The sequence below is a fragment of the Balaenoptera physalus genome, assembly GCF_965194825.1.
Source record: "Balaenoptera physalus genome assembly, chromosome: 20".
NCBI classification, from domain to species: Eukaryota; Metazoa; Chordata; class Mammalia; order Artiodactyla; family Balaenopteridae; genus Balaenoptera; species Balaenoptera physalus.
In genome coordinates, this window is record NC_138901.1 from 11,700,027 (window position 1) to 11,712,955 (window position 12,929).

The 12,929-nt window shown below is 61.2% G+C and overlaps 2 protein-coding genes across 19 annotated transcripts in view; one reads left to right on the forward strand and one right to left on the reverse strand.

The window, feature by feature from the left end:
* BAIAP2 (BAR/IMD domain containing adaptor protein 2) overlaps positions 1 to 7,601 on the forward strand; it is a gene marked incomplete at its 3' end in the record, with an annotated part of 71,838 nt that extends 64,237 nt beyond the window's left edge. For 4 of the 10 annotated variants that reach the window (XM_082440954.1, XM_082440939.1, XM_082440945.1 and 1 more), the window contains one exon: positions 5,867 to 7,601. Coding sequence is in view for 3 of the 10 variants with exons in the window: in XM_082440939.1 (XP_082297065.1) it covers positions 5,867 to 5,936 (70 nt within the window). Of the gene's footprint in view, positions 1 to 317; positions 366 to 1,402; positions 5,160 to 5,866 lie in introns of all 10 variants that reach the window. The other 6 variants (XR_014257399.1, XR_014257401.1, XM_082440941.1 and 3 more) reach the window with 3 other exon arrangements.
* A 402-nt stretch (positions 7,602 to 8,003) lies between these two features.
* AATK (apoptosis associated tyrosine kinase) overlaps positions 8,004 to 12,929 on the reverse strand; it is a 38,978-nt gene continuing 34,052 nt past the window's right edge. For 8 of the 9 annotated variants that reach the window (XM_082440931.1, XM_082440930.1, XM_082440927.1 and 5 more), the window contains 4 exons: positions 10,265 to 12,926; positions 10,023 to 10,170; positions 9,675 to 9,860; positions 8,004 to 8,597 (listed from right to left, as the gene is read on the reverse strand). In XM_082440931.1, coding sequence (XP_082297057.1) covers positions 8,557 to 8,597; positions 9,675 to 9,860; positions 10,023 to 10,170; positions 10,265 to 12,926 — 3,037 coding nt within the window. In that variant the 3' untranslated portion in view covers positions 8,004 to 8,556. Of the gene's footprint in view, positions 8,954 to 9,674; positions 9,861 to 10,022; positions 10,171 to 10,264; positions 12,927 to 12,929 lie in introns of all 9 variants that reach the window. The other variant, XM_082440928.1, reaches the window with a different exon arrangement.

A 12,929-nucleotide genomic window follows, 5' to 3' on the forward strand; every position in this document is an offset into this window, starting at 1 on the left:
GGTGCAGAGAGTGCCAGGCCACAGTGCTCTCCCTGGGGGCACCTGGGGAGGCCCGCACCCTGGGTGAGAGCCACGTGGGCCTGATCCAGGGATGCCCTGCTTGAGCCGACGTGCTCCCTGGAGCTTCCTCCCTGCAGACCCCTCCCGGGGGCTGGAGAGCCAGCTCTGCCCTGTGGCTGGTGGCACATGCTCCTGGCAGCACACGCCAGCTGCCAGGCGTCCCCCCATCCTCCAGCCGGCTTATGTCCCCTCGGAGTCCTCAGACCTCACTCCCACCCGCTCCACCTGCACCAACCGAGCCCTGTGTTTCCTTGCAGTGCCGATGTGGAAGTGGCCAGATTTTGAGCGGCCCCTGACTAGAGTTAGTAAGTTGCCCTGGTTTTCTTATGCTGGGGTCCGAGGGTCTGCTGAACCTGCGTCTGCTCTCGGCTCCGGGTCTTTGCTTCCCTGGACTTCTCCTTGGGCTCTCGGATTTCCTCCCTCTGGAAGCTTGCGGGTCTGGCCTGGCCCTCTGTCTGGGTTCCCTGTTGCTTCTGCTGGGTGCTTTGGCCATAATCGGGGTGAAGCCTGGTGATCAGCTGCGAGGCTGGCTTTGGGCTCCTTTGGCTGAGTGCCCCTCAGAGCGGTCCCTGGGCGTGGGTCTGAGCCCGTCCTGGCTGGCTCCTGGGTTGGTGAGTATCGCAGCCCCTCGAGGGCTGGGGAGACCAGGATGGGTCTGGGGGTAGCACCATGGCCTGTGCCCAGGTGAGAGCCACAGGCACACGGGAGCAGGAGCATGCGTCTGCCCCGCAGGGGATGAGCAGATGCAGTGGCTCCGTTCTGCCCAGGCTCACCTGCTGTCTGCCCCGACATGGCTCCAAGGGGCTACTCCAGGCTTTCCGGAGCAGGCCCCGGTGGCCTCCTCCAACTCCCAACTGGTCATGGTCCCTTCCCCTGTGCCCTTGGAAAGCAAGCGCCAACAGCTGGGGTTGGGGGGGGTGCAGGGGGAGCCCACTGCCCTGGGCTCCTGTGCCTGGGTCTGGGCGGCACTGCTGCCCCTCTGCCCCACCCCAGCCCTGTCACTGAGAAGTCTGCTGCGTGAAGCTGGCACATGGGTCCTTTACAAAGATGGTCATCCCTTCACCTCCTTGGGTGTCACGGCGATGCCATCCTCCCTGTGGGCAGCCGGACCACTCCAGCAGATCCTGGACTCTCCCTCTCCCTCCTTCGCTGCCTTTCTTGTTTTTGTGTGTATTTGTTTGTTTGTTTTGGCCGCACTGCGCGGCTTGTGGGATCTTAGTTCCCTGACCAGGGATCAAACCCGGGCCCCCAGCAGTGGAAGCACAGAGCCCTAACCACTGGACTGCCAGGGTTTTTTATCTATATATATGTTTGGGGTTTTTTTCCTGCCTTTCTCTTGAAGAGCTGCAGTGTGAGTTCTGGAAAACTCTAGAGACAAGTGCTCCTGAAACTGGGGGATGGCAGAAATGATTTTGACCCTGGCTCAGCAGTGGGTGACCTGGGCCACTCTCCTCCCCTGCATCCGTCCCTCTTCTTCCGAGATGCTTTGAGACACCTGCATCTCCCGCCCCCACCTCTGCTGCCCTCGTGGTCCCTCTGAGCTGGTGGAGCCCAGCTGATCTCACCCACTGGAGGTACTGGAAGGGGGTGAAGGCTCAGGGAGGCTCGTATAGCCTCTGCCTAGAACCCCACCCCTGGATGGTGGGGCAGAGCCCCAGGGGCACGGCGGGCAGGGGTGCACTCATCCCTGGGAGCACACAGCACGGCGGCCGCAGGGTCTGCCTGTCCTGATGGTTCTACCAGGGGCGGGGGTGTCACAAGCCACCTCTGGTTGGTTGAGGGACATTGCTCAGCTTTGCCAGAGCTCACAGCCCTGGGAGGAGGGCCGGGAAGGAAAACGATTCAAGTCCAGAAGGGCCGATGTTCTGAAGTTGTGGCACGTTTTAAGAGGAAAACGTGGAGAAAGTTGAAATCTATGCTGTGACTGCTCTTCGCTCCTCCTCTGCTCCGGAGTCACCACAGGACACAAGCCACGCTTCGTGCTGACCGGGCTGTTCTCAGAACCACCCTCTTTCTTACTCAAGAAGTGGATTCAGAAGATAACCGAAGGCGATTCCACCAAATCCGCAGGGACGAATGTTTCGTGAGCCTGGACCCGAACGCTGCTCGGCTGCAGGGGTCCCACCTCGTCAGGCTGTGGGGGTCTGCAGAGGACTGGGTGGTGGGCACAGCCATTCCTGGCGGGGGGCCTGGCTCGTGCCTGCCTTCACCATGCCCGGGACTTCAGGCCTGCCCCCCGGAGGGTGCAAATCCATTCCGTATAAAAGCTACCGGCTGTCCGTGTGTCCCTGCTCAGGAGGGGGACAGAGCCCTGCCCCCAGTCCTCCGCCTGAGTGCCTGGTGGCCCTGCCTGGGGAGGGGCCCTGGCGTCCTGACAGCACTGACCCTCGCATACTCCAGCGTCTCCCATTTGGGTCAAGAAGAGCTTGTTCTGTGTCTGGGTGGTCCGCTGTTGATTGGCCCCAGCGTCCACCCCTGGGCAGTGACGGACGTCTGCAGGACAGCAGCATCGGCAGTGCCTCAGGTCCGAATCTTGTCATGTTTTGTCATCCCACTGTTGACCCCCAGTCCCTCACCTGGGGTCACTCAGGTGCCCTCCCCGGGGGTAGCTCTTAAGCCTATTCTTTCACAGAACATTCCAGAAAGTGGTGGGCACCCAAGGGGGCCTCATGCTTCCTCTGATGCTGAAGGGTGGGAGTATCCCACCCAGGGGTCTCTGGCCGGGGCTGCAGGAGGGAGTCGCTCCAGAGGTCTGGAGTGATTACAGCTGCCACCTGCTTCCTCAGAACCTGCAGTGTGGACGGCACATGCTTCTTCCATGGTCACACTGCTTTGGGGGAGGAGAAGAGGACAGTGTGGGTCAGAGGCCAGACACCCTCTTCAGGGAGGTCTTCCTGGTTCAGGTGGCAGTGTGGGTTTGCCACTGACCCTTTCTTTTTTTGTTAATTGAAGTATAGTTGATTTATAATGTGTTAATTTCTGCCATATAGCAAAGTGATTCAGTTATACCCATATATACATTCTTTTTTATATTCTTTTCCGTTACGGTTTATCACAGGATACTGAATATAATTCCCTGTGCTATACGGTAGGACCTTGTTGTTTATCCATCCTATATATAATAGTTTTCATCTGCGAATCCCAAACTCCCAATCCACCCCTCCCCCACCCTTCTTCCTCCTTGGCAACCACAAGTCTGTTCTCTATGTCTGTGAGTCTGTTTTGTAGATAAGTTCATTTGTATAATTTTTTTAGATTTTACATATAAGTGATATCATATGCTGTTTGTCATTCTTCACTTAGTATGAGAATCTCTAGGTCTATTCATGTTGCTGCAAATGGCATTATTTCATTCTTTTTTATGGCTGAGTAATACTCCATTGTGTATATACCACATCTTCTTTATTCATTTATCTGTCGATGGACATTTAGGCTGTTTCCATGTCTTGGCTATTGTGAATAGTGCTGTTGTGAACATAGGGGTGCATGTATCTTTTTGAATTATAGTTTCATCTGGATCATGTGGCAACTCTAGTTTTGGGGGGAACCTCCATACTGTTTTCCATAGTGCCTGCACCAATCTCCCACCAACAGTGTAGGGAGGTTCCCTTTTCTCCACATCCTCTCCAGCATTTGTAATTTGTAGACTTCTTAATGATGGCCATTCTGACCAGTGTGAGGTGGTACCTCATTGTAGTTTTGATTTGCATTTCTCTAGTAAGTAGCAATGTTGGAACATCTTTTCATGTGTCTGTTGGCCATCTGTATGTCTTCTTTGGACAAATGTCTAGTTAGGTCTTCTGCCCATTTTTCGATTGGGTTGTTTGGTTTTTTGTTGTTGAGATATATGAGCTGTTTGTATATTTTGGAAATTAAGCTCTTGTCAGTCGCATCATTTGCAAATATTTTCTCCCTATCTGTAGGTTGTCTGTTTGTTTATGGTTTCCTTTGCTGTGCAAAAGCTTGTAAGTTTGATTAGGTCCCATTTGTTTATTTTTGCTTTTGTTTTTATTGCCTTGGGAGACTGACCTAAGAAAACATTGGTACGATTTATGTCAGAGAATGTTTTGCCTATGTTTTCTTCTAGTTTTATGGTGTCATGTCTTATATTTAAGTCTATAAGCCATTTTGAGTTTATTTTTGTATATGGTTTGAGGGTGTGTTGTAACTTCGTTGATTTACACGTGGCTGGTCACTGACCCTTTCTGATGAGAATGTAGGTGCGTCGGGACACACCCGGCTGGAACTCCCTTTTGCCCCTGGCTCTGGTCAGCACAGGCGCCATCCTCCCTTCTCTGGGTCCCTTCCCCTGCTGGGTCCCCGACTCTGGATGGACAAACCTGCCCCGTTTCTAGCCCCACAAGACCCCCCGCCATGACCCTGGCTGCGGACCGCCAAGGGCATGGAGCCCTCCTCTAGGACCAGAGTCCAGTCAAGGCGGCCGCCCCCATGGCTGCCCTGCATCCTCCGTCCCGGGGCAGATGACGCTGGTCACAGCAGAACCTCGGTCTCAGAACCTCCAGGCTGCCCCTGCCCGGGGCCAGTGGGGCTGAAGCACATCTGCTCAGACCCAAGCCTGGGAGGCCAGAGAGGACCTGAATGAGAGACACTGAGGCCCCGCCGGCTGGAAGGGCCTTTCATCAGGTGCAGATGTTCCGAGGCAGGGGTGGAACAGCTGCGGGTGCTGCCAACTGTCAGGCAGCATCTTGGAGACGCAGAAGCCACACATTGCTCCATCATCAATCTCCTCTCACTAGTTCATCCTTTGAACAACTGAGTCCAAAGTGCCTCAGTGTTTTAGAAAATGCCAGGTCCTCAGGCCAACACAGGGTTGCCCACCCCACGTTCTATCTTCCTGGGCACCTGGACAGAGCGCCCAGCCAGCTCCTGTGGACGCCCAGCCACGTCAGAGGCCACTCCCGCCCCAGGTAACAGCTCCTGTTCATGCCGAGCCCTCCGTGTCCCACGTGCCATCTGTGCTGTCACCCTTGGGACTGCCTGATGTCCCCCGGCCTGCTCTCCTGTGCCGTCCCCGCCTGGGCAGGTCCTCGGAGCCCACCGAACCCGAGGAGGAGAGGCCTCCGTGAGCACGAGGCCAGGTGCCGGCCCCACCCTGCATTCATCTCGTTCCATCTCAGCCCCTTGTCTGGTGCGTCCGTCTGTCCATCAGTCGCGGCCCCAGCACGCAGGGGCGGGCACAGCTCCTCTCTGAGGAGGCAGTCAGCCCCTCCGCAGGGGCTGCGGGCGTCCACCCCTGCCAGCCCCGTTGCCGCTGGGGTGCCTGCGCCTCGTGTCTGTCGTGTCGGCATGGGGCGGGCCACTCTCTGGGCCCCCAGGATGCATGGGCTGGGCTTGCGTGCTCTGCTGAGCTGTGGCTCTGTGTGTCAACAGCTGTGTCCTTGCAGACGGGCTCAGCTGCTGCTCTCGGGCAGGTGGCAGAGGGGTGCTTGGCCTTGGGGGGCGGCACACCGAGCTCGGGTGCGGCTCATGTGGGGCTGCCTCAGGTTGCGGAGAAAGGACCGGGGCTGATGTGGAGGGGCCCCCCCCCATGCCCACCCACCCTGCCTTTGGGAGGGTTGACAGTTCGAGGTGGGACACCTGGGGGGGTGAGCAGAGGGAGGCGCGTTGGGGCTCAGCGGGCCTTGCGGACAGCACCCCTTCCTGGCTCTCCCCAGCGGCCTCTGCCACCCACTGGCCCTGAGCTCAGAGGCTGCGCCGTCGGGGTCCAGGTGGGTGCCGTCCGTAGCCACAGGGCAGCACTCAGCACCCATCCCGAAAACCACTAAAACCACTCTTCTCTTCTCAGGAATCCCTTCGCCAGCGTCCAGCTGAAGCCGACGGTGACCAATGACAGGTCTGCCCCGCTCCTCAGCTGACGGCCACGTCTGCACCCACTGCCCGTGGGGCCCCTCCTCCCACACCCTGACCTGTAACCTGTTTTGTTACAATCTGCTTGCTCTCCCCGTTTAGAGAATTCTCTCCTTCCAAGCCCTTCTGCCCCCACCTCAATCTGGCCTGGGCTGGACCCCGGCTGTTCCTACAGGGTCAGGAGGTGGCATGGCCGTGGTCAAGGAGAGTGAGGGGGGCTGGCCCCTGGAGCGGGGACCTGCTGCCTGGGCTGTGCGGCCAACCTTTTGGATCAGGCCCGTCTGTTGTGTGGGCCGGGGAGCCCCCAGGGTGCAGGGAGGACCATCGCATCAGCTTGTAGCTGTAAGGGGAGCCCCTGTCTGGTCAGTAATGAGGCCGCCCACCTGTACGTGCCTGCGGCAGCATGCAAGAGCAAGGGGGGGGGAGAGAGGGGAGGGGAAGGGGTGAGGGGAGGGGGAGGGCGAGGGGAGGGGGAGGGCGAGGGCCTGCCCCCCTTCCTTGGATTTATTATGAGCACTTAACTTCCTGGCAGACCCTTGATTGGGGCTTTGCTGGGTCTCCCCTCTCCCACTGGCAGTTTTGTGGGCCTCTCTGTCCCAGTTTCTCGCTGCCCACACCCTAACTAACTAACTCCTATCCAGAACTGGCTGCAGGGCCCCCAGCTCTCCTCCCTGTCCCCAGGGTGGTCGGTGCTGTGGCCTGGCTCCCCAGGCTGTGTGCCATTGAGGGGGTCCTGCCCCAGGATTCCTGGGTGGGCCCCCTCAATGCTCTGGCTGTTTCCATATTTCAGCTGAAATATAAGATTTTAGAAACTTTATCGGATCCATGCTGTTTGACATTTGAGGCTGAAATACAGCCGTGCTAACTAACCACGTTGGTGACAGCAGTCCTTACCTCAGGAGACATTCCGGGCAGCATTCGCTTGCTCCTCCCAGACCCTCCCAGGAGGGGCTCTGCGCACAGCCCAGAACACGAAGCACAGGGGGGCAGGACCCCAGAGGCTCTCACCTTGCAGAAGCTGGAGGCAGGCCGGGTGGGGCGAGGCAGGGTCACAGGGCAGATGTTTGCGGTGGAGGGGCACAGAAGCCCCACCTTCTCACAACCCACCTTGCTCCCAGCTCACCGCCCCCTCACCCGGCCTCCCCGTGCTGAGGGACAGGGGCGACCCCTGGAGAGGCAGGAGGAAGAGCTTCCCGGAGAGGTCCCCTCTCACCCTTACCTAGGCAGGGCCAGCTTCCAGGCAGGAAGAAGTGAGGGCTGCAGGTGTCAGTCCGCCGGCCCTGTTCTGGGAAGACACCCCAACCTGGGCACCCTAGGGGCCCAAGGTCACTGTCTCCCTCCACCAAGGTGTGCCAAGGACAGTTGGAGGAAGGGGTGGTCTCCCTCCTGCATCCCCCAGTGGTCAGAAGGGACTATAGGGACCCCACCCCAGCGCGGCCCATGCCCCCTCCTGCCCAAGGCTTTATCTGCAGACTCCAAAAGAAAACACGCTTAGCATGAAGGCTTTTTTCCTTAGCTTTGATTTCTCTTAAAAAACAGACAAGAAAGGAACAAGACGATCATTGTACCAGCATCATAAGCCTCAAATAAACAAACAAAAAACAAACTCAAAACAAGTCCCCACCCACACCCCAAAAGCAACAATAAATTTTACGTCTCTTTGGCAACAATAACTTAAAAGCATCCCACTTCGATCTGTTCTGACAACAGCGTTACAAAAATACCCCCTGTGCTGCCCTGCCCCACCCTCCCTCCCAGCTCCACCCCCCCTCCCAGCTCCACCCCTTCCCACTGTCTCCATCCCTGCGGTAGGAACCCCCTGACAGACACTGACCGTTGGGGGAAGCCCCCACTTTCCTTTGGCAGCTGGGCTGGGCTGGGCACTACCTTGCAGAGGGGAGCCACAGGCACCTCTAGACAGGAGCTGAAGCAGCAGGACTGCGACCTGAAAGCCCCCCATCTTTCGGGCTGCCCACCTCAGTCCCCTCGCAGGGCTCCAGTGGGACCCAGGCAGGAGCCGGCCCAGACCCTGTGGGGAGGGAGAGCTTACGGTCTAACTGATTCAGTGAAGGGGAAACAGCCACAGACTTGGAGCGGGGACACACGAGCCCGGTGTCCTCTTCTTGCACTGAGCCAACCCTGAACCGGCAGAAGGGGCAAAGGGGGCAGGGAGAGGCCGTCCTAGCAGGCCTGTACCTGCCCTCTCACCTGGGGCGAGGACACAGCAGCCTGCAACACACCACAGGGAACCTGTGGGCGGGGCATGCGAGGGCCCCTGGCCTCAGAGGCCAAGCAGTCTTGACAGCAGGGGCCGGGGGGAGGGGGCAGCTTCAGGGTGAGGGGCGGCTGTAGGGCATCCCTAGGGCCTAGCAGCAAACCCAAGTGTCCAGGACAAATCCTGCCCCCAGGGCAGCACGGGGCTGGTGTGCACAGATGCTCTAATGTCCAGCGCCAGAGAGGGGCCGCTCGTCCTGCCCTGCTCCTCCAGGGTGCTGCATGGGGCACCGAAGCACTTGGAAGCTGCTGCTGACCACTGCCAGGATGAAAGTCCCCACCACTCTCGGTCACCATCCTCGCTGCTGCCGGGAAGAGAACCGGCAGGGGCTCCAAGCAGGGGCTGCCTGGGGCTCAGGCCTCTTTACAGCTGCCCCCAGCACCTGCTGTAGGACCTGGCAAACATGTTTAGGGAGACACTGGGGACACAGGGACTCCTGAGAGCGCCCTCCCCTCCAAGGACAGCCAGAGTCCCCTCCCCCAGGACTTTCACCTGGCCTCAATCCCTGGCTTAGGGGCCACTGAGCAGCTGGGGCTGCAGCAGGCCTGCCCGCCTATCTAGGTAGGAGCCAGACGACTATCCTTCCCACCCCATCACCAGGGACCGGGCCCAACAAAGCTCAGCATCAGCCCTCTGAGTCCTCTTTTTACAGGTGGGGAAACTGAGACCCGAACAGGACAGGGCTGGCCAGGGTCACATACTCGCCTCCTGGTGACCTCCTTGCTTGTTCAGCCATCCATTAAGGGCACACTGTGTGACACAAACAGGCCAGCAGGTCCTTCCCTAGAGGCTGCAGCCTCAGGCCAAGGGCAGCAAGGGAGGGGCTGTGTCTGCCTGGGGGACAAAATAACTAGGGGCATCTTAGTGGAAGTGAGCTTTCAGGGAAGCCTACCAGAATTGGGTGGTGGCAACTGGACAGGTATGAGCCCACCTGGTCTGAGGCTGACAGGAGTGGAGCTTGGAGGGAGGGGTGAGCTCAGGCCCCTGAGTAGGGCCCCCCCTAGGCACCTGAACCACCACCACCATCTCTGGGCAAACCATTAGATCTGAGATGGGGGGTGGTGGATGAGGCAGACCAGCAGGGGCTAGGAAGGGTCTGGCAGGAGAGGCTGCTGCAGGTCAGAGAGCAGGGTGGGGGGCACTCAGTGTCCAGCCTGGTGCCTTTGAAAGAGAGAGAAAAGAGTGGGGGGCGGGGCGTGGGCATCCAGCTTACATCCTGAGGGTGCTGAGCCAGCTTTGTCTGGGGCACTGCATCTCCTCAGGGCGGTGAGGAAACGTGCCAAGGTGGCCACAACAGGCCTGGTGTGACCTGACCTCTCCGAGCCTCAGTTTCCCCATCTGAAAACTGAGCTTGTCCAGAAAACGAGAAGTAACAAGCGCAGGGCCTCGCGCCCAGCAGGTACCCTTCCCGGCCGCCCTCACCACTGTCCTGACTCAGTATCCCCTCCCGCCAGCCCCACCGCAGCCTCACCTCCCACGGACCCGGAGTCCGAGTCGGAGACGTGCGTGATGGAGAAGCGGGACGCAGGCGCTGGTGAGACAGTGAAGCGAGAGAAGGGACTGGGCTTGGCGGGCTTGGGGGGCGCAGCAGGGACACGCGGGGCTGGCTCCTGGGCCGGCGTCAGCGGGAGGCCATCGTCCCACTCGAACCCTCCGCCTGCGAGGGGCCCGCCGTCAGTTGTGGACCGGATGGGGGAGACCCCGCCCACCAGCGAAGTCACAGGCCCCCGCCATGTTGCCCCGCCTCCATGAGGGCCCCCCCCCGCCCCGACCCCCGTTGCCCCACCCTCGCCACCACGTCACCCCGCCTCCAGCTCACCCTCTTCGACCGCGGGGCCGTCGGGGGAGCAGTCAGCCCGCCGATGCCGGCCTGGGGTGCTGGGGGAGCCCGGGCTGCCCGCCGGGAACGTGGGGGACGACTCCTTGGCGCCGGGGAAGGGCTCCCCGAGCTCCCGGGTGGGGCTTTCCTGGAGGATCAGAACAGCACGAGTCTCCCATGGCTTCCCGTCCCGCCGCAGACCCCCACTACCCACGCAGAGCCCACCCAGGGCAGCCGCCCACCTGGTCGAAGAGGTAGACGGTGACGTCGTCGAAGAAGGACACGGCTTTCTTCTTGCGCTCCAGGTCCTCGCAGAAGGCCTCAGACAGCAGGTTGGGCATCTTAAGCAGGCTGCGCAGGTTGCGCGCACTCTGGCTCTCCGCCACCACCACTGGCACAGGCGGCGCCTCCTCCTCGCTCTCCTCGCTCGGCTCCTGGACGCTGTAGCAGCGGAGCTCCTCGTCCGACTCGTCGCTGTCTTCGCTGTCCTCCTCTTCCTCCTCCGGCCGCGCCTCTGGAGCCGCGGGGACTGCCGGCAGGGCCAGGCAGAGTGGGGTTCTGGGGGCACCTGGGCCCCCTGTCCGTTCCTGCAGGCCCGACCCTGACAGCAGTGCCAGGGTCTCCTGGAGCTCGGGGCGATGGCTTCCTGAGCTGGGCCGGACCGGAGTCAGCAGGAAAATCTTAGAGCGCCCGGGGCTGGGCATGGGTGGCACCTGGGCTGGGTCTTGGGGCCAGGGAGGCTCCAGCCTGGGGCCCCTGGGGCAGGTGCTTGGCTCTGGGGAAGAGCCCTCAGGCAGTGGCAGTGGCGGCACCTCCCTGGGGCCAGAGCCCTGTGCCTCCCCAAGCATCCCCAACCCAGGGGAGGGCTGTGCAGACGGCAGCCTGGGGCTCTTCGGGCTCTCCAGATCGGGCTCTGGCCCGGGGACTGGGACACCTCCTTGCGTCTCCTTGGGGCCCAAGGGGGGCTCTGGCTCCGTGTCCAGGTCTGAGAAGTAGGCAGAGTCGCGATAGGGATTCTTCTCGCTGAGGCCACCCAGGGAGGCAGAGAGACGAGTCTCTGGCCCGGGGCTCTCGCCCTCTGAGGCCAGCTCCTCAAAGGCCTCAGGCTCACAGGGCTCATGTGCCTCCTTGAGTACAAACTCAGGGGACTCGTAGTTCTCCGTGTCATAGCCGCTGTCCAGGGCTCGGGGCTGCCCGCCAGGGGTGCCAACAGCTAATGGGCTGAAGACCTCAGAGCCGCCATCACTGGCTGAGGATGGGATGTCCAGGGAGTCCAGGGAGTCGGGGGTCCCCACCTGCTTCTGTAGGGAGCGGAAGGCTGGTGTCACATCTGGTTTCTCAGCCTGTGGGCCATCGCTGGACAAGTCAGTGAAGACACCAGAAGTGGCCTCAGTCGTGTCCTCGTCTTCACTGCCTGGTGCCTCCAGCTCAGGGAAGCTGCTGCCACTGTCGCTGTCCAGGGCCTGGACTGGCTCGGTGGCAGGCTGTGGGCTGCCAGTGGGCATGGGTGAGGCAGGCAGGGTGGGCGGGGTGCTGGCCTCCTCGGCAGGAAGCAGGGCTCCCTCTTGGGATGGGGATGGGATGGAGGGAAGGGGCAGCTGGAGTCCAGCAGAGCCCTCGGCCTCCTCTGCAAGCCTGGGCTCTGCCTGGGGGCTGTCACCCCCACTTCTGGCTGCCTCTATCCAGGGGAATGTGACCAGGCACGGGGCAGGTGTCAGGCCCTCAGCAAGATACAGATGGGGGAGGCCAAGGCAGCGGCCCAGCTTCTTACCAGAGGAGGCCCCCTTTGGCCCAAGGAGAGGCTCTCTACGGTCCTCTGGGATCAGAGGATGGCCCAGCTCAGGGACGGTCTGTAGGGCCTGCTTCACACCAGGGCAGCAGTCCGTGTAGCCTGAGAGACCCGGGACCCAGAATTCTGGCGCTCGGCTGCCGCTGTTGTTGTTGGCAGATACATTGGAGCTCCAGTGTCTGTGCTGGGCAGCCCTGGGCATCTCAGCCTCCCCCAGCTCTTCCCCACTTGGGGACGGTCGGGTCCCAGAGCTCCCGGAGGGGGATGTGCCCAGCGGGTCCTCAAAGAAGGGCGGGCAGAATGCCCCCACGCCCCAGTCAATATCCTCTGCTCTGGGCTCCGCCAGCATTGGGGTCTCCGGTGAGGGTGAGGGTGAGCGTGAGGTGCAAGGCAGGTCACGGGCATGGCTCCTGCACGGGTAGTAGTCGAAGTGGCCCCAGGGGCCATCATCGGGCGGCGCGTGGCCCAGCAGTGGCTCCATGACCAGCGAGGCGGCCTCGCTGCCGTCAGAGTCATCGTCGTGGTCACTGCCATCGGGGCGCAGGGTGGCGGCGAGGGTGCTGGGGGCACAGCCGGCACAGTCGGGGTCGTGGCCTGCGGCAGGCGCGGGATCTTCCAGGCGGATGAAGTACTCGCTGCCCACCGAGGGGCTGTGAGCGCTGAGCACCGGCACCACGCCTGGGGGAGCGCCGTCAGGGATGCAGAGCTCCTGCAGACGCGCGTCTCGGCCCGGACTCAGTGCGCCCTCAGGCGGCGGGAAGGCCTCGGAGCCGCGGCAGACTTCCCACTTGTACTCGAAGTTGAGGCCACGGCTCGTCTCAGTCACCGTCAGCACGTCGTCACCATCCGTGTGGAAGCTGTCGCCAGCAAACTGCTCCAGCAGTGGGAAGGATGAGGTGGCCGCAAGCTCGCCCGTGCCCCCCAGTGCCAGGCCTGCCGCCCCCAGCCCGGGGCCCGCGCCGCCCCCGCCAGGCCGCAGTGAGCGCCAGCGCCGCTCAAACTCCTCCTCCGCCTCGGTGGCACCCTTGGCACACAGGTAGGACAGCAGCAGGTGCACCTCCTCGGCCGTCGGCCGCTGCTCAGGCTGCAGCCAGCAGAACTGCATCACCTCATACCTG